Below are 22,320 nucleotides of genomic sequence, written 5' to 3'. Positions count from 1 at the left end.
AACATAGGAGGGATGAAGAAAATCGTGGTCGCTTTTCCCTTTGTATATTTAATTATTATTTATGCTTTAACTAATGAAGCTTTCGTCGTCTAAACCAATCTTAGGGTTAGGGATTTGACGAATGTTAGCTCTGGATTAGGAGGTGGTGGTCTTTGTCTCGCTCTCCACAGTGACTCACACAGCACGGGGTGGACCTTGGGACCCGCAACTTTATAGCTTTTATGATTCTCATCTCTTTTGTTTTCATCTTATCGCCCAGGTCTCGGTCGCACTCACCCTCACATCCATGCTTCAAAACCGCTGCAATGGACGGCGCTCGGGATGGGGGGGCGGCCATTCTGTCCTTATTTCTGTTTTGTGGTTTTCAATGCTCTCAAATATGACCATGAACCCAACCCAACTATGGCGCTTGAACCCTTGTTTAATTTATGGGTCCCAACAGAATTGCTCGCCAACTGGATCGTTGCTTGCACACTGAGTTGAACGCTGAGTTTTGGATTATAATGTTCTGAGATCATGCTTAAAAAAGCATTACAAGCAAGAAACAGTCTTCCACTTTCTGTTGGCAAATTGATCCCAAATCACAACCACTCCTGTAAACCAATAATACATCTCCACTGCTTTCTTCTTCTCTTTCCTCCTTCCCCATAAAAAGAAATATATTATATATATAAGAGATAAGAATAACTTACCTTTCTATCTTGTCTTTTAACTTTCTTTTTTTTTTCTCCCTTGCCAATAAAACCAATGAAAGTCACTTTCTTTTAGATTTTCTTTCCATTGTTCCAAGAAAAAAAAAATAACATAATAAAAACTCAGTATGAAGGAAATCAAAGGATTGGGCTACTTAAAAGATGAGCTTAAGCTAATAAGCTATCATAGTTGTTTACCATCTGTAGCTCATTATTTACAGTCCCAGAAGCTGCAATTGCAACAGCATTACTTTCTGTTAAAAGAATAAAAGGTAACCATCCAAGTTTCGTGCTTAATAAATAAAAAATAGGGGATTTAATTGTACTAAGATCTACATCGAGACTGGGACGAAAAGACAATATCAAGAAAAAGACCAGGCGTGCTTCCACAATAAAGGATCTTACCATCCCCATGTTGGAAAGAAACCGATTCCAGGGAGGAAACACTTAAAATTAATGGGCAAGACCAACACCATTTATGCTCGCTTCTTCTCCATCTTCCTTATATCACCGATTATTTTTCTCTTCTTCTGTATCCAACTCTCAATCAAATCATGATCAGCAGGCTGGAGGGTGCATGGGAGGGATAATGAAGAGGAGGCAGTTGAACTTTCAAGGAATTCCCTCTGCTTTGCGTCTGCAAAGCAGAGAAGGGACTCCTCACAAACTTCCTGAGCAGACGACGGTGAAGCAGGCTTGAAGTCCTGCAGCTTTGAGTACTCAGAAACGAGGTGATACATGTAATCATAAACTCGATCCATGGACAAACTTTCCATGAAAATCTGTCCTCTTTTGCCAATGGCCTCCGCCTGCTCAGCAAAAGATAAAAAAGTATCAAGCTGACTGGTAAAAAGTAAGCAAAATAAAAAATAAAACATCAAATATATATCTGTACTGTTACTTAAGCTCGGTTGAACTGCATTTGGTTAAGTTAGCACTCTTTGCACCTAACCATATTCTAGGGCTGAAGCTTACATGTCTCCTCTTCTGGATGGGTCTTCACAGGCACGATTTGTCGTGTACTTGCTAACCAGCGGTTTAACACGTCCTTTTTGTTAATGCCATTACTTCAGCATATTTGAAATATGTTAGATTGTTATTATATAACTGGTGATATGCACGTGTAAGAATTAACAATAACAATATGTAATATATGGTATTGGATTTAACTTATATGGCTTGCACGTAGGGGTGTCAATTGGACTGGATTTGGTCCAATCCGGCCCAGTCCAATGTGAGTCCATTACAAATGGACCTGGTCCAATCCAGTCCAATGAATATTTTGGACTGGTCCAGAGACTGTTCAATCTGTTGAAATTCCTGTTAATTTAGATTGGTTTCAACTCAAACCTGGTCCATTGACAATTATGTTCTTATCTTCTATCAATGGACCAGATATTGGCTCAATCCAATATAAATTCATTATGGATAGACCAGGCCCAATCTAATATGTCATTTTTTATAGGAAACGGTAACTTTCATTAGATAATTGAAAAGATTACAGGCTTACCACCCACGAAATGGATGGAAAAAGAAAATCAAAAACTTACAAACGGGCCCAAAACAAAGCCTCCCTAGTAACTCCTTGCTTAGCTAAAGTGTCAGCCATTCCATTTGCTGACCTTCTTACCCACTTAAAATGCACCCCAATCTCCCTTGCTAAGCTAATAATCTCTCTTAGAGGCTGTCTAAGAGACCACACTCCCAGATTTCCAGTTTGCATCCACCCTATTACCAGCTTGGAGTCTCCTTCCACTTCTAATTGCTGCATTCCCCATTGTTTCGCCAGTTTCAAACCTTGAAGTAAAGCCATTACTTCTGCCCTTAATGAATCTACCACCCCAATTGGGCCCGAGTAAAGGGCCAAGACTTTTCCTTCTTTGTTTCTGTACACACCTCCAACTCCTGACTGACCTGGATTACCCAAGGAGCTTCCATCAAAGTTTAGCTTCACCCTGAACTGAGACGGTGGTACCCAACAATCTCACACCACAGGGGAGGAAGACGAGGATACAACTATAGCACTCCAATTTTTAATTAAGTCCACTGAGGAGAAATCCTTGAAAAGGTGATACTTTCAGTGCATAACCTTGATGGTGACAACCTCCACAAGTGCTTCCTTGGATTTTTCTTGCCCTAGGAAAATCCTATTGTTTCTCTCTTCCCAAATTGACCATAGGATGGCAGCTCTTGTGATTCTCCACATTACCTTACCCCTTTTCCTTGGTTGTCGAAAGAAGCTAGAGTCAAAAAGGTTCAACACACCCGAGGGGGGGGGTTTCCATCTGTAACCAAACAAAGAAGAGAACTAATCCCACAAATAATAAGCAAAAGGACAAGAAATCAAAAGATGAGTCGACGTCTCACCATTTCTTAAGCAAAGGTAACAAACATGTGGGGAAAGGCTCCAATCTGACCTTTTTCTTTGAAGCACATCCATAGTATTGATCTTTTGAAGAGCCACTTCCTAGCAAAAAGCCCTAACCTTTGGCAACACAGGAGAATACCATATTTCTTTAGCAGGAAAAGAGACAGACACAAAGGATGACTGAACTAAGGCGTTGAAAATAGATGAACAAGAGAAAGTCCCTGAACATGACTCTTTCCAAATTCTACTATCTAGGCAGGAGAGATCTAGGAAAACTAAATTCAACACAATGAATAATTCATCTGCAGAAACCAATTCTGAATCCCTCAACCCTATTATCAAACCCAAATCCCAAGTCCCTCAGACACATGAAGTGGGGAGATGGTTTTGAATTTATTTAGGAAAAGATAATACATTACTGGGAATCTATCCTTAAGGTGGGTGTTCCCAAGCCAAAGGTCCTCCCAAAACAAAATTTATTACCTGAGCAGACATCAAATCTGATGAAAGGCTGAAAGGAAGACAAGACTCTAGCAATTGCTTTCCAAGGGGAGAAATGAAAAGCCCTAGGGTCGAAGCCAGCATCCCATCCATTAGCTGCCATCCCATGAATACTTTCCACCACCAAGTGCCACAACCTATTCTGCTCCAAAGGAAATCTCCACAACCACTTTCTTAACAAAGCTACATTTCTTAATCTGGTATTGCCAATGCCTAGACCCCCCACTTCCTTTTTCCTAGAAACTACTTCCCACTTTACTAAATGGTCTTTTTTTGAGTCACCTGGTTCCCACAGAAAATCTCTCATGAACTTTTCTAAATTATTGGCAACCTTGGCAGGAAGCTTAAAGGTAGACAGAAAATACACCGGAATGTCATATTGGTTCATCTAGTCCGTCCAAATTCAATTTGTCTTATTGGCTCGTCCAATCCGTCCAAATGGATTTTGATTTGGACAAAGTCCAACCCAAAACTGATGCATTGACACCCCTACTTGCATGGAACCCAAAGTAAGCATTTGCTTTATATAATTATAAGTGTTCAGCCGAACAGAGAAGAGAGAGAAAGAAAAGAGAGAAGAAGAAGAAGAAGAAAGAAGAGAGGGAGAGAAAGTGTCGAACTGAGAAGACTCTTCGTCTAACCCAGTTGACCATATACTTAATCTTGAAAAAATAAATTACAAAGACGGAAATGCTCTTGCATATGAGGAGACATACAACCAACACCATACATAAAGGGAAAAGACCAAAATACCCCTCTCTAATCGACTCTAACACTCCCCCTCAAGTTGGAGAATATATATCATATAATCCTAGCTTATTACATATGTAGCTCACTCCCCCTGAACTCAACCCTTTTGTGAACAGATCTGCCCATTGATCACCTGTTCTCACATGCCCTGTCCTTATCACACCATTGATGACCTTTTCCCTTACAAAGTAACAATCTACCTCTATGTATTTAGTTCTCTCATGGAAAACTAGGTTGGATGAGATGTGAATCGTAGCCTAATTGTCATAGTATAGCTTCATGGGTTTGCTTATGGAGAACATGATTTCCTGCAATAGATTCTTCAGTCACACTAGTTCACATGCAGTGTGTGCCATGGCCCTGTAATCTGCTTCTACACTGCTCCTTGCTACCACAATCTGCTTCTTGCTCTTCCAAGTCACAAGATTTCCTCCGAGAAAGGTGCAATAACCTGTAGTGGAGATCTTCTGTCTGATACAGATCTTGCCTAGTCTACATCGGTGTATCCAACTATTTCAAGATCACCTCTTGGCTTGTACAATAACCTACAACCTAGAGCCCCTTTCAAATACCGCACGATCCTAAGAACTGCATCCCAGTGAGATACCCAAAGACTCTGCATAAACTGACTTACCATACTGACAATTAGATAATTCAGTTTTCCCACTAGCCTTCTATACCTTCCAAGATTATCAAATAATTCACCTGTGTCACTTCCCAACTTTACATTCAGTTCCATAGGGGTTTCAGCTGGTTTAGCACCTAGTAACCCTGTTTCTTTCGACAAATCAAGTACATATTTCCACTGACAAAGGTTTATGCCTTGCTTTGATCTAACAACTATACCCAGGAAATACTTCAACTTCCCAATATCTTTTGTCTGAAAGTGATCTTGTAGGAAGGTCTTCAATCTATCAATCCCAACTTTATCACTATTAGTTATGACTATATCATCCACATAAACTACCAGCAAGATCTTCTCAACCACAGAATAATAGCTAAATACTGAATGATCAATCGACATTGTCTAATTCCAAACTCCACCACCTCACTAAATTTTCCAAACCAAGCATGGGGAGATTGTTTGAACCCATAAATTGCCTTCTTGAGCTTACACACCTTACCATCTTCCCCCTGAATAACAAGCCCCGGTGGTTGCTCCATGCACACCTCCTCTAGAAGATCCCCATGGAGAAAGGCATTTTTAATATCAAGCTGAAATAGAGGACAATCATACATGACAACTAAGGAAATTAACACACGTACGGAGCCAATCTTTGCAACTAGAGAAAAGGTTTCAACATAATCTACACCATAAAGTTGAGAATACCCTTTTGCAACTAAACGGGCTTTCAGGCGTTCTACTCGTCCATCTGGTAGATACTTAACAGTATACACCAATTTACAACCAACAACATGCTTACCCGGGGGAAGAGTGGTGAGTTTCCATGTCTAATAGTGATGAAGAGTAGAGAGTTCCTCATCCATAGCTTTTCGCCACCCTGGCAATGTAAGAGCCTCCTAAACATCCTTAGGAATGAATACAGAGGACAACAGGGTAATAAACTAGCGATGGGAAGCAAAAAGGTGAGATACAGAAACATAATTGGATATGGAGTGAAGCATGCAACTACGTTTACCTTTTCGCAATGCAATAGGAAGGTCAAGAATTAAGTTGTGGAAGAGGTTGGATCTGCCGTCGATGTAGAAGGTGGTGGAGATATTGATCTTTGTCGATGAATGTACACTTGATGAATTGGTGGCCGTTCAAGACACTACTGTAATGGGACCAGAGGAGACCCAGGCACAAGGGGAACCACCGAAATGGAATCATCAACCAAAAGAGGAAGAGGAACCTCCGTAGGCAAAGGATAGATATCAAAACCAGAGAAGTATGGCACTGATTCAAAAAATGTAATACCATGACAAACAAAGGATTTCTGGGTAATAGGATTGTAGCATTTATACATTTTCTAGGTCCTAGAGTAGCCAAAAAAGATACATTTAATGGAGCGAGCATCCAACTTGTCTAAACCAAGACAAAGATTCTAAACAAAGCACATACACCCAAAGATGATCATGAGTGTCAAGGGATATAGAGACAAAGTGGGAAACAAGATAGAGAACGAGAACGACCATCAAGAATGAATGTGGGCATGCGATTAATGAGAAAACAAGCAGTAAAAACTACATCACTCCAGAATCGTTTAGGAACATTCATATGATGAAGAAGAGACCAAGTTGTTTCAAGTAGATGTTTGTTCTTTCTCTCAGTCACCCCATTTTGTTGAGGAGTGTGGGCACAAGAAGTCTAATGAATTATACCATGTTGTTCCAGGTAAAGGAAGAAAGAAAATACTCTCTACCATTGTCAGAACGAAGAATTTTAAGTGAAACACCAAATTGTGTATGCACTTCAGCATGAAATTTTTGAAAAATGGAAAATAATTCACTTCTTTATTTCATTAAATAAAGCCATGTCATTATAGAACAATCATCAACAAAAATAACAAAATATCTGTAACCATTGTATGACTCAATTTTAATTGGACCCCAAACATCTGAATGAACTAAATCAAAATGACTCAACATACGACTATTAACTCTAGGACTGGAGGAAACCAAATGGTGCCTCCCATGCTGACACGACTCACACTGCAAAGATGACAAACGACTCAATGATGGAACAAGAAGCTTGAGAGATTTAAGAGATGGATGGCCGACTCCACAATGCCACTAAAGAGGAGTCAAGGAGGTTTGAAGCGCAACTGTAGAGCCTCCACCGTCAAGATAATACAATCCGCCAACTTCATGCCCTACACCAATCTTCTTCCCCATTGTTAGATCCTAAAAAACACAAGAATAAGGGTAAAGTGTTATAGAACAATTGAGGGATTTAGACAATTTGCTAACAAACATAAGATTAAAAAGAAACTTGGGAACGAATAAGACGGAAGACAAAGATAGAGATGCAATGGTAACATTACCAGCATCATAGATGGGGGATCAACTAGTTGAGTATCACTGACTTCACTACCACCAATAGCTACATGATTAGCCCATGTGAATGGTGGGCCATATAAATCATAACAAAAGTTAATTGTGTGTCCTCTTCCACAGTGTGTGCATTTCCTTGTTGTGATCCCCCTTCCTCTGCCACAACATCCCCCTGAATCACGACCTCCTCCACTGGTACGACCACCCATAGGATTACCATAGCCTCCCTTATCTATACAGCCACCTCCTTTGTGCCCATAAGAACCACCTCGAGTACTAACCAATGTTGATCTATCGAAAGTAATGTTATTCTTTGAGGGGCTAAGAGATATCCTACGGAGATGGGCAAACACTTCTTCTATAGTAAGGATGGCAGATCCTCCCAATATCTATGCCCTAACAGGTTCATACTTTGCTTTCAGTCCCACCAAGAACTGCGTAACATCAAGTTGTTCCCTTTGTTGTTGCTAAATTTTAACGTCCGAGGTTAAGGGATGATAGACGTTAAGTTCATTCCGAAGATTTTTCATGCTGGCATAATATTTTTCAAGAGTTTGATTTCCCTGCTGCAAACTAGTATTCTTGATAAAGCTAATAAACCCTTGTAGTGTTGTCTTGTCCTGGATAGAGTTTCTTGGCATGTTCCCATATATCCTGAAGAAAACAAACCTTGAGAGTTTGGCAATGAGGATTTAGAGAATGAGAGTTTCGAACATTACTCCCTCTCTAACACCCTAACACCATTTTATTAAGATAAACTTTGAATAATTACAAGGAGGCCCTTAGTTGGGCAAGAATTTACACAGAACATAACATAGAAATGATGAGCCCAGAGTAAGGCCCATTACAGACAAGAACATAAACAGTGAGAAAGAATAAAAGAATAAACAGCCTATGGGCCATTCGGCCCATCTTCTCTACACTCCCCCTCAAGCTGAGCATAGATGTCAATCATGCCAAGCTTGCCAGTATCATGCTGAAGTTTTGCCTTGGGAATGCTTTTGGTGAGAAAATCTGCCAACTGTCCTTCAGATGTGATGAAAGGAAGACATACTTCACCCGAAGATACCCTTTCTCTAATGAAGTGTCGATCAACTTCAATATGCTTAGTTCTATCATGTTGCATTGGGTTATGAGCAATGTTGATGGCAGCCTGATTATCACAATACAACATCATTGGCTTGTCATGTTCAACCCCAAGTTCCTCCATCAATGATTTTAGCCATAAAATTTCAGAGACTCCATGTGCGATGGTCCTGTATTCTGCATCAGCTGAAGACCGAGCAACAACCGATTATTTCTTGCTTCTCCAAGAAACAACGTTACCAGCCACCAAGCTGTAATACCAGAAGTAGATCTTCTGTCATCAATATTTCTGGCCCAGTCAGCATCGATGTAGACTTCAAGTTTCATGTGACCATGCTTGGCAAACAGAATTCCCTTTCCTGGGGAGCCCTTCAAATAACACAGAATTCGCTTTGCTGCTGCCATGTGAGTGTCTCGACGAGCATGTGTGAATTGGCTAATGCAACTGACTGCATATGCAATATTTGGCCGAGTCATGCATAGGTACAGAAGTTTCCCAAGAAGCCTCTGGAAGATTCCTTTGCCTTCTAACAATGTCCCATCTGAGGCAGAGAGTTTATGACTCAAATCAATAAGAGTAGCAACTGGTCTAGCACCGATCTTCCCAGTTTCGGAGATCAAGTCAAGAATATACTTCCTTTGGGACATAAGAATCACATCCTTGGATCGAGCAACTTCTATGCCAATGAAGTATCTTAGTTCCCCCAAATCTTTAATCTCAAACTCTGTATGGAGGAAAGATTTGAGATCATGAATTCCTGAAACATCATTACCAGTCACTACAATGTCATCTACATACACAATGAGGTATACTACCAGAGGTCCACTCCTCTTCACAAAAAGAGTATGATCAGACTGTGTCTGCACATAAACAAACTTAACAAGTGTTGTTCTAAATCTCTCAAACCATGCTCTAGGGGACTGTTTTAGTCCATAAAGTGATTTTTTCAGTCTGCATACATTTCCTTGCATATCAGTTCCATACATCCCTGGAGGAAGAGACATATAAACCTCCTCATGTAATTCACCATTCAGAAATGCATTCTTCGCATCCAATTGATAAAGGGCCCAGTCAAAGTGAGCAGCTAAAGATAAAACCCTCACAGATGTCATCTTGGCAACAGGTGCAAAGGTTTCCAGATAATCAATCCCATATGTCTGTGTATAGCCTTTTGCAACTAGCCTGGCCTTGTACCTTTCAATGGTGTCATCAGCTCGATATTTGATAATAAAAACCCACTTGCAACCGACTGGATCCTTCCCTTTAGGCAAATCAATCACTTACCATGTGTCATTCTTGTGTAGGGCATCAACTTCAGACCTCATAGCATCCCTCTATTCTGGAATATTAAGAGCTTCTAACACAGACCTGAGAATAGGATTAGAAGCAACAGAAGATAGATAGGCAAAGTATGAAGGAGAAAGCAACCTGTAAGAAAGATGCTTGGAAACGCAGTGAGCAGTGCACTTCCGTTTTCCTTTCCTAACAGCAATGGGAATATCAAGGTCAGAGAATGATGATTCCAAGGGTGCTAAAACAATACTTGTTGTCTCGTCTGTGATTGGAAGTGTATGAGGTTCATGTGTTGTGGGAGAAACAACCTGCCCATTTCTAGATCTTTGCCTTTGATACACCTTGGGATTGAGGATAGGACGATGAGGTAAAGGAGGAAGAACACTGGGATAGGGAGAATGGAACGACTTATCCGCCCTTGATTCATTTGAAGAAGTAGACTCGTCAAAAGACTCAATTGGAATAGGAAGAGGAAGAGCAAACACCTGTGACAAATCCTCCCCTTGTGGACAATGTCCTTTCCGAGAGGAACCATAAAGGGAGAAAACTCATTAAAGGTGACGTTCATTGAGACATACCGAGTGCCGGTCTTTGGATCAAAACAACAGTAACCTTCTGTGTAGGGGAATAACCAAAGAAGATACACTTGTGGGCTTTTGGTTCAAAGTTATGCCTTTGGACACTTGAAACATGTACAAAACAGGTGCAGTCAAAGACACGAAGAAGAATAGGAAAAAGGTCATTGTCCGAATAAAGGAGATTGAAGGGAAACTTAAACCCTAAAACCCTAGATGGCATACGGTTTATAATGTAGGTGGCAGTGAGAATAGCATCACCCCAAAACCTTGTAGGAACATGTGAGGCAAATAAGATACTTCTTGCAACTTCAACAATATGCATATTTTTCCTCTCAGCAACTCCATTCTGTTCTGCGGCCCTAGCACAGAAGCTTTGATGAATAACCCCCATGTCAGAGAGATAGCAGGATAGGTTCTTCTCAAAGTATTCTTTTGCATTGTCAAATCTGAAGATTTTAATCCTGGTATCAAATTGGATTAGAACAAATTTATGGAATTGTCTTACAAGTCTTGGAACTTCATCATAAGATTTCATCAGGAATATCCAAGTGAACCAAGAAAAGTCATCAATAAACAAGATAAAATATTTGTAGCCACCCATGGATGGTAAGTGGTAAGGCCCCCACACATCAGAGTGCACAATATTAAAAGGAAAAGAAGATCTTTTATTACTCAAAGGATAATTGTTTCTATAATGTTTTGATAACTCACATGACTCACAATGAAGACTGGACAAACTAATTCCCTTAAACGGTTCAGGGAATAGATGACTCAAGGCAGAAAAAGACAGATGACCCAAACGACGATGACACAACATAATCTGACTAATAGACTCTGAAGAAACAGACCCAAAAGCAACATTCCCAAGATGATCAGTGCATTGTCTCGGAGTATCAAGCAGGTATATTCCGTTCGCCTCATGCCCACTCCCAATCACCTTCCGAGACTCCATATCTAAAAAAACACAATAGGAAAGAAAGAATGTTACACAACAGTTGAATGACTTAGTTAGACTACTTACAAACAACAAATTTGTATTTAGTCTAGGTACATGAAATGCAGAAGATAAGAACAAGGAATATGTAGCCTTGATGGTTCCCTTGCCAGAAATAGGGGCAAGTGAACCATCGGCTAAAGTGATTTTATCACGTCCAGGAAGCAAATCATATGAAACAAACAGGGTAGAAAGGTTGGTCATATGATCAGAAGCACCTGAGTCAATAATCCAAGGGATCTTAAGATTACCTGAAGTGGTTGCATGATTGGCAAAAGCCCTTGTACCTGAATGAGAAAACGCAGAAGGAGCTACATTTCCTGAAGGGTTGGAAGAAGTCACATCCTCTAGATGAGTGATCATCTTTCCAAACTTTTCATATTCTGCTTTCATGGCTACCAACTGTGCACACGCAGACATTTCTTCAGTATAGCACTTATCACTATCTGGCCCAGCAGCCACATTTGCACTCTCTGTCCCTTTACTATCATGTTTTTTCTGAAACCGAATTGGAACAAGATCAGGATGTAATTTCCAACACTTATCTTTGGTGTGCTTCAACTTCTTGCAGTACTCACATACCACTTCTTTCTTTCCAGAGCCACTAGAAGTCCCAGCAACCCTTTTAGATTTAATCCCCATAATTGCAAAGTGATCACTAAAACCAGCCCCTTGAACCTGGACAGACCTCCTGCTCTCTTCACTGTCACCAATGCATAAGCTTGTGACAATGTGACACTCTCCTTGGATAGAATATTCTGCTTTGTGATATCGTATTCTGGGTTTAGTCCGATTAAGAACTCAAACACCCTGTTTCTTTCAACCAGTTTCCTGTAGGTCTTTGCATCATTAGTGGTGTCCCAAGTTACAGCTTCTATCAAGTCTATTTCTTGCCACAAAGACTTCAAAGTTGAGAAGTATACAGATAATGGTTTCTCCCCCTGTCTTAGATTCTTCACATCACTTCTCAACTTGTAGGCTCTAGTTTTTGGGAATAGGTTTCAGCAACACTATCCCAGATTTCCTTTGCTGAATTCATCCATAGATAGTGTTGGCTGATCTGTGACTGCATTGACTTCACAAGCCACCCAATAACAGTGTAGTTCTCTTGGATCCACTTCTCATGAGATGGATCATCTTCTGGGGGAACCTTCTTGCTCTCGGAGATAAAACCTCACTTTCCTCTACTGCATATATAAATCTTGATCGATTGTGACCATGCTAGATAATTAGTTCCATCTAGCTTGACTGTGGTCACAGTCAACAAAGAGTCAACAGGAGCTCCCGGAACCTGTCTGGATTCAGCAACATTATTATTTTCAATCTCTAATGAGTCCATCATTTTAACCACTTCAAATAAGATTTCAACAAACTTCAACCAAACAACACCGGATGAGGATGAACAAGGGTTGTATTAAACCAGCCTCAAGCAGCAATACACAAAGCTGAGTCACACCTAAGCTGAGAGCCCCAAAACAGAGGCAGCACCTTGTTGACTGCACAAGACACCAACAAACTTGGTTCGGCCTTCAAGAATAAATCACAAAACTACCAAACATTGTGCACCCAATCCAAGCTCCTTTTCTAAACAAAAATATTTAGGTACTTGCCAAATAGTACCCCAAAAAAGAAGAGAACAGTCCCTACTGTCGAAGAGACCTTTTTACAAACACAGAGTGGGTAGTAGAGAAGACCACAATGTCAACGATGAAAAACATCCCCAAAGAACAGTCTGTATAGGGGCCCAAAAACAATCCAAAAAGGACAATAAACAGCAATACTGATTTCAAAGGTATTTTGGCTACTTGACAGTCCAAAAAAGAAATGAAAACAACCCATAAATCTCTAGATTAAACCTGATCAGATGATAGCTGAATAGTTGTACTGCTTCCAAAGGAACTTCAAAGTTCAACAGTCCAGAACAGGAAAAAAATAACCCAGAAATCTGAGCGCAACTTACAAGATTTAAGCTTCAAATCAGGAACCGAGATGTTTTCCCCTTTTTTCTCTGATTCTTCCTGGCCACCGAACCACTTCTCCAAGAAATTTGAGTCTGGGGCAACTTCCAATGACCTCCAAGAATCAGGCAACACGAGCTGAAGCTTCTAGCCCTAGAATACTGAAGTTCAGGCCTGCTCTGATACCATGAAGAAAACAGACCTTGAGAGTTCAGCAATGAGGGTTTAGAGAATGAGAGTTTCGAACATTACTCCATCTCTAACACCCTAACACCATTTTATTAAGATAAACTTTGAATAATTACAAGGAGGCCCTTAGTTGGGCAAGAATTTACACAGAACATAACATAGAAAGGATGGGCCCAGAGTAAGGCCCATTACAGACAAGAACATAAACAGTAAGAAAGAATAAAAGAATAAACAACCTATGGGCCATTCGGCCCATCTTCTCTACATATCCCATGTTGTATCTAAAAACATTAAGTTAACACTAATTTTAGGCTCCATATTGTTCCATAACCATGTCATGATCTGAGCATCCTCTTGCTCCCAATCACTAAAACCTGAGGATTCAGCACTTGGTTTCTCCTCCCGTACATGTTTCACTTTCTTATTGGCCTTCAGAAACACTTCCACCAACTTGGCCCACAGAACATAGTTTTCACCGTTGAGTTTGATGGATGTCATTTGGACACTTAAAAAATCAGAGGAGATCATCACACTCGATTTCTGGTCAACACTCGAATCACTCACCAATGCCATTTCACTCTATGAAACTAGTCCTGCCCGTCACACACAAAAAGAGTAGTTTCAGCTACTGCACTACTATTCTTCAACTTCCACACCAACACACTTACAGTCACCACTAGCTTGCCCTAGCATGCATTCGACCACTTTGAACACCACTGATCTGCGCACAAGCAGAATTAAAAACACGGGGAATCCCTCTTGAAATTGCTCATTAGAGGGTTCAGACCATAACCACTTCACCTACTCGACCGCCACAACTGTCACACATAGTGACAGCAATCCACACACAAAAAAAAAAAAAAAAACTTGGGCTTCTTGTTCACTCGAACTGCTACAGTCGTCTACTGTCACCAAAGACTTGGGTTTCTTCACAGTCCTCTAACCCACAGATTTCTCACACCATGCTGCAGAACCCCTACTATTACGAAACCTTAGATGTTGCTGCAGAAACCCTACTGTCACGAAACACTAGATGTTGCTGCAGAGACCTAGGTTTCTTCTCTAACCCGGATTTCTCACAGCAGAAAAAAAATGGAAAAGAAAGAAGAAGGAGAAGAGAGAAAGCTGCAGGCAACTTCTATTAGTGCGGCTCTGATACCATGTAAGTGTTTGGCCGAACAGAGAAGAGATAGAAAGAAAAGAGAGAAGAAGAAGAAGAAGAAGAAGAAGAAGAAGAAGAAGAAGAAGAAGAGAGGGAGAGAAAGTGTCGAACTAAGAAGACTCTTCGTCTAACCCAGTCGCCATATACTTAATCTTGAAAAAATAAATTACAAAGACTGAAATGCCCCTGCACATACAGCCAACACCTTACATAAAGGGAAAAGACCAAAATACCCCTCTCTAATTGACTCTAACAATAATAATGGCACATGCTATGCACGCGTGCAAATACAGTAAAGTTATAAGTTGACAATATATAATCAATTTTTACTTTTAGGCTTGCACCAAACTGAGGCAAGTATCTGCTTTATGTATTATAGACAAATAATCATCCTGCACTCGATTAAGTATGTATATTATGTAAGATACATTTATATTGTGTTGTGTTTGGTTTGAAAGAAAAGGTAGGGAAAGGAAGGGAAACCTGTACAAGCCTTGTAAAGGTTTTTCCCTACCTTTTCTTTCAAACCAAACACAACCTTACTTCATGTGAAGAATTAGAAGAGATTATACCCTAGCCTTATCTAGAGGAGTTTTGGAGTGAATCAGTGAAAGAGTACACAATATTCATATTTGTATATGAATATTGTGAAATGCACATTTGCATTACATGGCTTCATAAGAACTAAGAAGTGTTGGGAGAGAATGTTATAGCCTAGCGCAGATGAGCTTTGGAGCAAAAGAGAACAGCAGAGCATCATTGGGGAGTCACAGAAATATGCATATTCTATTCCACTAAAATACACTTTTATTTATTTATTTATTTTAATTTGCCCAGAGGATGGGAGAAGGCACCAAAAAGACTTGCCTATTTCTTCCTAGCATTTTATTGTTGCAAAAGTGGAAAAAGACTTGCCTATTTCTTCCTTGCCCTTGATTAGTTAAATATGCATCCTTATCTGTAATACTGAATTGATTGCTTTTATCAAAAAAAAAAAAAAACTGAATCGATTGTTCAATGAGACCCAGATAGAATAAGTCAAGAAGACACAACAAGAGATGTGGAGCATGGGTAAAAGATCCTAGTAACGCGAATGCTGTTACATTTGAGACTAGAACATTTCTACTCTTATTAATTTTATTTACATTTCTTGTTAAGTTTCATAATCTTTTACATTATACTTTTAAATTGTGCCATGTGGTGAAGGTGCAGTTCATGCTTCAGGCAATAGGAGCCTTATTGCTTATTTTATGCCTCTAGTTTTACTACCTTGTAAGTTGTAAACATATAAGGTGAAGTTCATGATGGAATAGTATTAGAGGGTAATTGAGAGAACTATTGTATTTGGTTGTATTTGGGTATAGTTGCATAGTTTTCAAGGCGCCAAGGCGAGGCTAGGCGACTGGGAGGCGCCTTGTCGCCTAGTCGCGTAGGCGGGCGCCTAGGCAATGGATTTTTTATGTTAAAAACATAGATCCTAGGGTAGTTCCCTAGGTACCATAACCATATTTCTTTAATAAATATTCATGATTCATAAGAAAAGTATAAATTTCATATTAAAGTATAGAAAATCAACATATTCATGAGAAGGAAAGGAAGAAGTAGAAGAAGTAGAAGAAGAATATATGGAAGAGGAAAATGTGTTGATTAGATAAAATTTTAAGTTCTTTCTTACTTATTGGTTCAGGTTTTTAAGTCTTTGAGGGTTCAATACAGCATTTATCAATGTTTGTGTTGATTATACCCTAATAAATAAGAAAATAATAAAAAGAAATTAGTATATAAACACACGAAATGATTATTTTAGTTTAATAATGTCTATTTTATAATTATAATCTCAAAAAAGAATGAATAAAAAAGTATTTTATAGTAGGAAGTAGAAAACTGCTTGGCAATTAGGCGAGGCGAGCCTCAAAGGGCACCTTGTTGCCTAGGCTTGGCCAGTGATTTTTCTAAATATCATGCCATATTTTGATATGTTGCTTATTTAAGCTAATGGTTGTGAGAAATTAGGATTTGAGGAAGAGTGAGGAAGAGAGAGTGTGAGAGTGATGCCATGTATCTCTTGTTCTCATAGCGGATATTTTTCCTCTCCTCCCGTGGATATAGGTTGTAAGCCAAACCACGTTAAATCTTGGTGTTCTTCTTCTTCTTTTCTCCTTGATGTGCTATTCTATTTTATGTTAGTTGACATGGTATCAGAGCTATTTCATGTTGTTTAACAGATGGCTATACTTGTTCCATAGCATGGAAAAACTGGAGTAAGGAGAGGCAACAAAGATACCTGAGATGGATTTGCATTGCCCCAGTCAACAGCAAACTTTATAGACCGACACAGGTCAATATCTGAAACAGGCCAATAATTTTCTTTTGGCACAAGACCACGACTGAAGAAATCTTCGTACTGTGGAGATATTATAAGTGAAAGAGAACCACATGATAGAATATATTTTAAGCTCACTGACCAAGCATAGCCTTCGGCATAGATTTTATATCTGCAGGAACATATAATGGGACAAGTAACACACTTCCAGTAGAAAAATCACATGGCTTGATATTTAGAATAAAATGAGGATTGATATTGTATGTATGTATATATGGCAAGCCCAGCAAGGAAATTCCAACATCCAAACTTAACCATCAAACTCATGGAAATTTTTGTGGACATTATTCATATATTTCCACCCTCCCAAAAAAATAAAAGATCAAAACGATGGCTACTACATTCAATTCAGACTGTTTTCAGTACACTGTAAACAAGGGCTTCAATAGACTCCAAAAGTCTGTTACCCGGTTCAACTCCAAATCAGATTATCCCAGATTTTGATGCTAGAACTTATATACAGTTAATAATTGGATTGAATGCAGATTTAACCCCATCCGGTTCAATTAAAATATGAGTCCGATAAAAAATTATTATTTTATGTATATGTGTAGTATAATTACGTATACATATAGATATTATGTATTATATAAAGTTTATAATTGATAATTTTAATATTTTATATTTATATACATTTATACATATATACTTTAAAAAGCAATTAGTTTTTTCTTTTTACTTTTTAACCTTTTTGGTCATTTTAAACACAATAAGATGGTTGTGGATTAAATCTGAATCCAATCCAAAATCCAACATGATAATCAGATGCGGATGTGGATGCAAATGCAATTGGATCCAATCCGAATCCGACCCATTTACAGCCCTACTGTAAATAGGGCTTGTTGATTATCTGTCCACATTGATGAACATACAGAGAATATGCATATGTGAAAATCAAAATAAAATGGTTTCAATACCATGTGGCATTAAAATGATAATTTACCGATGATTACACTGTTTTGATAGTTTGGACTGTTCAAAACCACCTTTTGCTTCTTCAAACCAATTCTGCAAAGTATGGTAAAATACATGTGTAAAAAAATTATACTTCATTCAATTTCAGGCCATATTTATCAGTAATATAGTAAAAACTACAGCATGTTTGGGTAAAGCAATGTCCATAATGATATAGAATTCAACCTGACGCAGAATCTCGGCTCCCCACTTCCTAGAATCATTACAATTCAGTAATTCTGTACGGATAGGAGATTGAACATCCGGATTCCCTTTCCAGTATGCACGAGGCCACTTCCTTCTCCAAATTACATCTTGGGAACCTTGCTTGATGCTTTTAAATTCCTCAACCCAGGGTCTTATATTTACCTCAGGCCTGTATGATGATAAGTCCATAAGTTCATATATGACAACCATGTTTAATGTCATACCAAAGAAAGTTCAGATCTTGACTGCCAAATGTGATGAGCACTTCTTTGCAAGCTATAACCTATACATGACCTCAAAATATAAAGAGATGCTAAATTTCAGCAATAATATGTGTTCTTGTGTGTAAGACATAATTCACTTGTATAGAAAATCAGGTCTTATCCTTCTTAGGTGTAAGTGCTGTTCTAATAATTTCATGGTTTAAAGTATGTATAGGCAGGGGTGTATCAATACTTTTTACCCCACAGCCCACACCTTTTATTTTTTTAGTTTTCTTTTCAAAATTTCATTTTTATATATGTTTTTATATTAATAAATAAAAAAAATGGTTTCCTGAAAACACCTTTAAACAGGTGTTTTGGAAACCCAACGATACGGGGTGTATTGTATCAATGTATCAATACTTTAAACCTTGAATAATTTATTTAATTACTTATTTTTTGCAGTTATGTTCATGCATGCTGAATTAATTCACTCCCATAGGACATGTTCATGCGCACAAGACCTGGTTTCACATTTACAATAGTGGACATAAGTATTGGGAATCAGCCCAACAAAACAAAATAAGTGCTGATCCTACAGAGGTCCCTACACTAAACAAGTGGGGCAGTAACCTCTGAAGACTTCTCTGGAGTGACAGCCCAAGTGAGATTTTTCCTGACTCCTCTGCAGGATTTTGATAGAAATCATAGAGATTGTTGGACCGTTTATGTTGGTTTTGACTCTAGCCACCAGTCTAGTCTTCCCAGTTATTTGTTTGGGATCCCATTTAGTGGGCATCTGGAAGCCACGTTCAGTGAAAAAATAATTGTTTTATTTTTAGTGCTAATACAAAAATTCACCAAAAAAATCGACAACCATCAACAAATAAATAAAAATTGACAAGCCAGAAAAACAGAATTGTAATAAAAATTATAAATGGGTTCCTTGTTTGAAATTTTGAAGCTATAGGCCCTGTTATAATTCCATGTTAAAAATATAGAAAGGTTCATACTTTTAGTTGCTAGGGACAATTAAATGAAATGATTCATTCCAACTAGTATTTCGAATTTAAGATGCATGCCATAAAGGAATTGTGTACTCATGATGCATTAAAAAGTTAAAAACATATCTTTAATGTTAAATAATGAAAATCAAAGCTAAATTTCAAATTCAAGTTCTTTTTTTATTGCTACCAATTTCATATTTGAATGCCCAAGTAGGTAGAATCATGGAGCAATAGATATGTCCAGCAAAGAAAAAAAGTATTTGAGAGAGGTTGTTATTCTTACCAACTCCAGAAAGACCAGTCGGGAAATGGGATGTCCAAGTGACCACTGGTGGTGCAATACCGGAACAATGGCGGTGGCGGACCCTTAGTCCCTAACTCATACTCTGTCTTATTAACAACAGGCTTGTCCATGCAATCAAACATGAGATCAACATCGGGTACCAACCCCGGGTACCTCTTAAGAAGCTGCAAGAAACCCCAAATGGTGAACATCGCGCGGCTCTGAACGCAATCGTAATAAAAATCCACATAGAGTCTACCCCCAACAATCACAACTCGGAATGCAGCTAATTGCCGGGCCTCCATCAAAGTGGAGAAAGATATCCGAGACCGAGACCAGGGCTCAAGATCATGATGGATCCAATGGAAAAAGGACGGACAGGTAGAAGTTGGAGAAGAAGATCGAGATGGACCTTGCTCTACCGCATAGGAGCTGCGGCGAAGACATGTGAAGTAAGAACATTGTATGATTTTGGAAGCCCGGGCGTATCTGGGTCCCTCGTTTACGTCTTTGGGAGGGAAGAGATGCCATGGCGTGGGTTCTAAGTTGTGACCCGCGACGGTTTTAGTCCTGAAAATGAAGTTGTCCACCTGCTCGACAGGTTGCCCAGATGAAGAAAATCAAACATAACTAGGGAGAGAGAGAGAATCAAAAACACAATGCACACAAACAAAAAACAGAACCTTAAATAGGACGACGACTGCGAGTGAGAAGAGAGCCAAGATAGAGATGTATGGAAAGATGGAGCGGGGAACGCGGGCTTTGGTTGTGTGATTCCTCGACGACACGCCCATTCCTTCCCGGCGATTTCCGATGCCTTTTGCGACATTGTCTTGCCCGTGGATTAGTAATAGTATCTCTCTCTCCTTTCTCTTGTCTCCACCCCTGTCGATCGGTGTCCTGTTCAGTCCCCACAATTTCCCGTAAGCACGTGGTGAAAACCGTAAGCCTTTTTTATTTGGGTTGTAGCAAGCAGAGCATCAGATTTTTTGGCAGGTGAGTGAATGTAGAAAGGAAACAAAGCTTTTTACAGCATGTCACGACACGTTGCGCTCATGTGACGATCATGAATCAAACTCCGCTTTGGTGGCGAGAGTGGAACCCTGGACGGTCCTGATCTGCTGCCTGCAAGACGCTACCTTCAGATGTTTCCGTTCAAACAACACTCGGACAACCTTTACAGCCTGGAAATGTCTCTGTACAAGGCCATAAAATTTATTCGAACGGGTTTTGTAGTGACTGAAGCCTATTTGAAAATATCTCCGTATTTGAGTATTTTATTTTATAAAGAGATATTTTTAATATAAAATTACAAAAGGCTATTAGAACGATGTGAACACATATTTGCCCTGCCGATCTCCTTCTAGGTTAGGGTGTGAGTAGCGTCTTTGTTAGTAGCAGATGTGAGCAGGGGGGTATATGCAGATGCATTCATGGTTCATCTGGCATATCGTTGGACGATGGGAGAGGAGCAGCTTAGGGGTCTACAAAAAGCAGCACGATATCAACAAATATTTAATGCCTTTTACCCCCTTTTTCCTGTTTTAATGCGTAAAAGTACTTCCCTGTTAATTTGTTTTTACTTTCCAACCACCGGGAGGCCGGGGCCCGGGGTCCTATTTCCTTTAATGCATTGCCCTGCAACCCCGGCTCCATGCGTTATGTCTCTGGTTAGTAATTGGCCGATTAAGTCCCCATTTGTAAGTGTTTATTGGACAAATAAGTGCTGGCCTGCTGGGCCCCTACTAACTTATTATTGGCCATTAGAAATGTACGCAGCCTTTACACAAGCATACATAGAACATATGTTTTCAAGATTCGAATCCTAATCAGAGCAATCCAACCATTATGCCAAGGCTCCCCTTCTCAAATGTGAAAGTCAAATTTGATGTTGTTCGGCCTGAGGTGGAATGGCAAAACTGGCCACTAGGACTTATAATCAGGAGAAAGGTCAGAGGCATGAGGAGTTATTTCTCGAGTAGGTATTTCAACGTTCAAATGAGTTGAATAGAAAAAGAGGTAGTCGGGCCAAACAGGTTAGAATAATGTTGGTCTGAACCGAATACGTAGTACAGAGATATTCTGAGAGTGCGTTCTTTCAAAAAGTCCCTTATCTCGAGCGGAGAATACTTATTATAGTTGGGTGTTCGTGCCCTACATGGATAAGGCTTTCAGGGTTGTTGGGATGAGATCCTTTGTCAAAGTCTTTAGGAGATTTCCCTTTCCCCGGTAGAGTTCACTTCCTTGTCCGTGTAGGACACTCCTTAGTCGTGCTCTTCCGTTACATGTGTTGACATGGCTAAAGAGATGACAGCCACGGAGGCTACCACATGGCATCCTTGGGCAGCTTAGCCATCATTCGAACAAAATCCAACGTTTTCAAACTATTGTTGACCCAAACAGTTGGATCATTTGGATTGGAAATTGTCTAGGCACCGGTTTCGTTTTACCCCAAAACCGGTCCCTACCCAAAAACCATGAATTGGTTAATGAACCGTTGACTCGAATGGTTTGACCGCTAAACCATTGGACCTGGGCAATGGTTCTCATTTTATTATTTATGACAAAACAATAATGAAAAAAATTCATATCTCTTGAACATGAGATATAATAGAGAGAGAGAGAGAGAGAGATCAATTGAAAGATATGTGTGTGAGAGATCTTAGAGATCTAGGAAAGCAATTCATATGAGAAATCTATGAGAAAGAGTGTGA

General features: G+C 39.5%; 1 protein-coding gene across 4 annotated transcripts; it reads right to left on the bottom strand.

Moving 5' to 3' along the window:
• Positions 1-821: 821 nt before the first annotated feature.
• On the bottom strand, positions 822-20,801 carry LOC148868989 (O-glucosyltransferase rumi-like protein (DUF821)). 4 transcript variants are annotated; one of them, XM_088972144.1, is made up of 7 exons: positions 20,290-20,801; positions 19,607-20,196; positions 18,093-18,282; positions 17,896-17,960; positions 16,854-17,064; positions 13,221-13,397; positions 1,369-1,501 (listed from the first exon to the last, which is right to left on the bottom strand). In XM_088972144.1, exons 1-6 carry the CDS (start codon positions 20,398-20,400, stop codon positions 13,233-13,235), a joined length of 1,332 nt encoding a protein of 443 aa, XP_088828270.1. In that variant the 5' UTR covers positions 20,401-20,801; the 3' UTR covers positions 1,369-1,501; positions 13,221-13,232. The 4 variants fall into 4 exon arrangements, with proteins under 4 accessions (XP_088828269.1, XP_088828272.1, XP_088828270.1 ...); XM_088972143.1 differs by lacking the exon at positions 13,221-13,397 and having other exon boundaries at positions 822-1,501; XM_088972145.1 differs by lacking the exons at positions 1,369-1,501; positions 13,221-13,397 and adding an exon at positions 6,739-7,158.
• Positions 20,802-22,320: the final 1,519 nt, after the last annotated feature.

This window comes from Nelumbo lutea, chromosome 2 (assembly GCF_056320005.1).
Source record: "Nelumbo lutea isolate HS-2025 chromosome 2, American lotus-T2T, whole genome shotgun sequence".
In the NCBI taxonomy this organism is placed as follows: Eukaryota; Viridiplantae; Streptophyta; class Magnoliopsida; order Proteales; family Nelumbonaceae; genus Nelumbo; species Nelumbo lutea.
The sequence above is the reverse complement of the archived record's forward strand: the minus strand, read 5'-3'. Positions and strand labels throughout refer to the sequence as shown.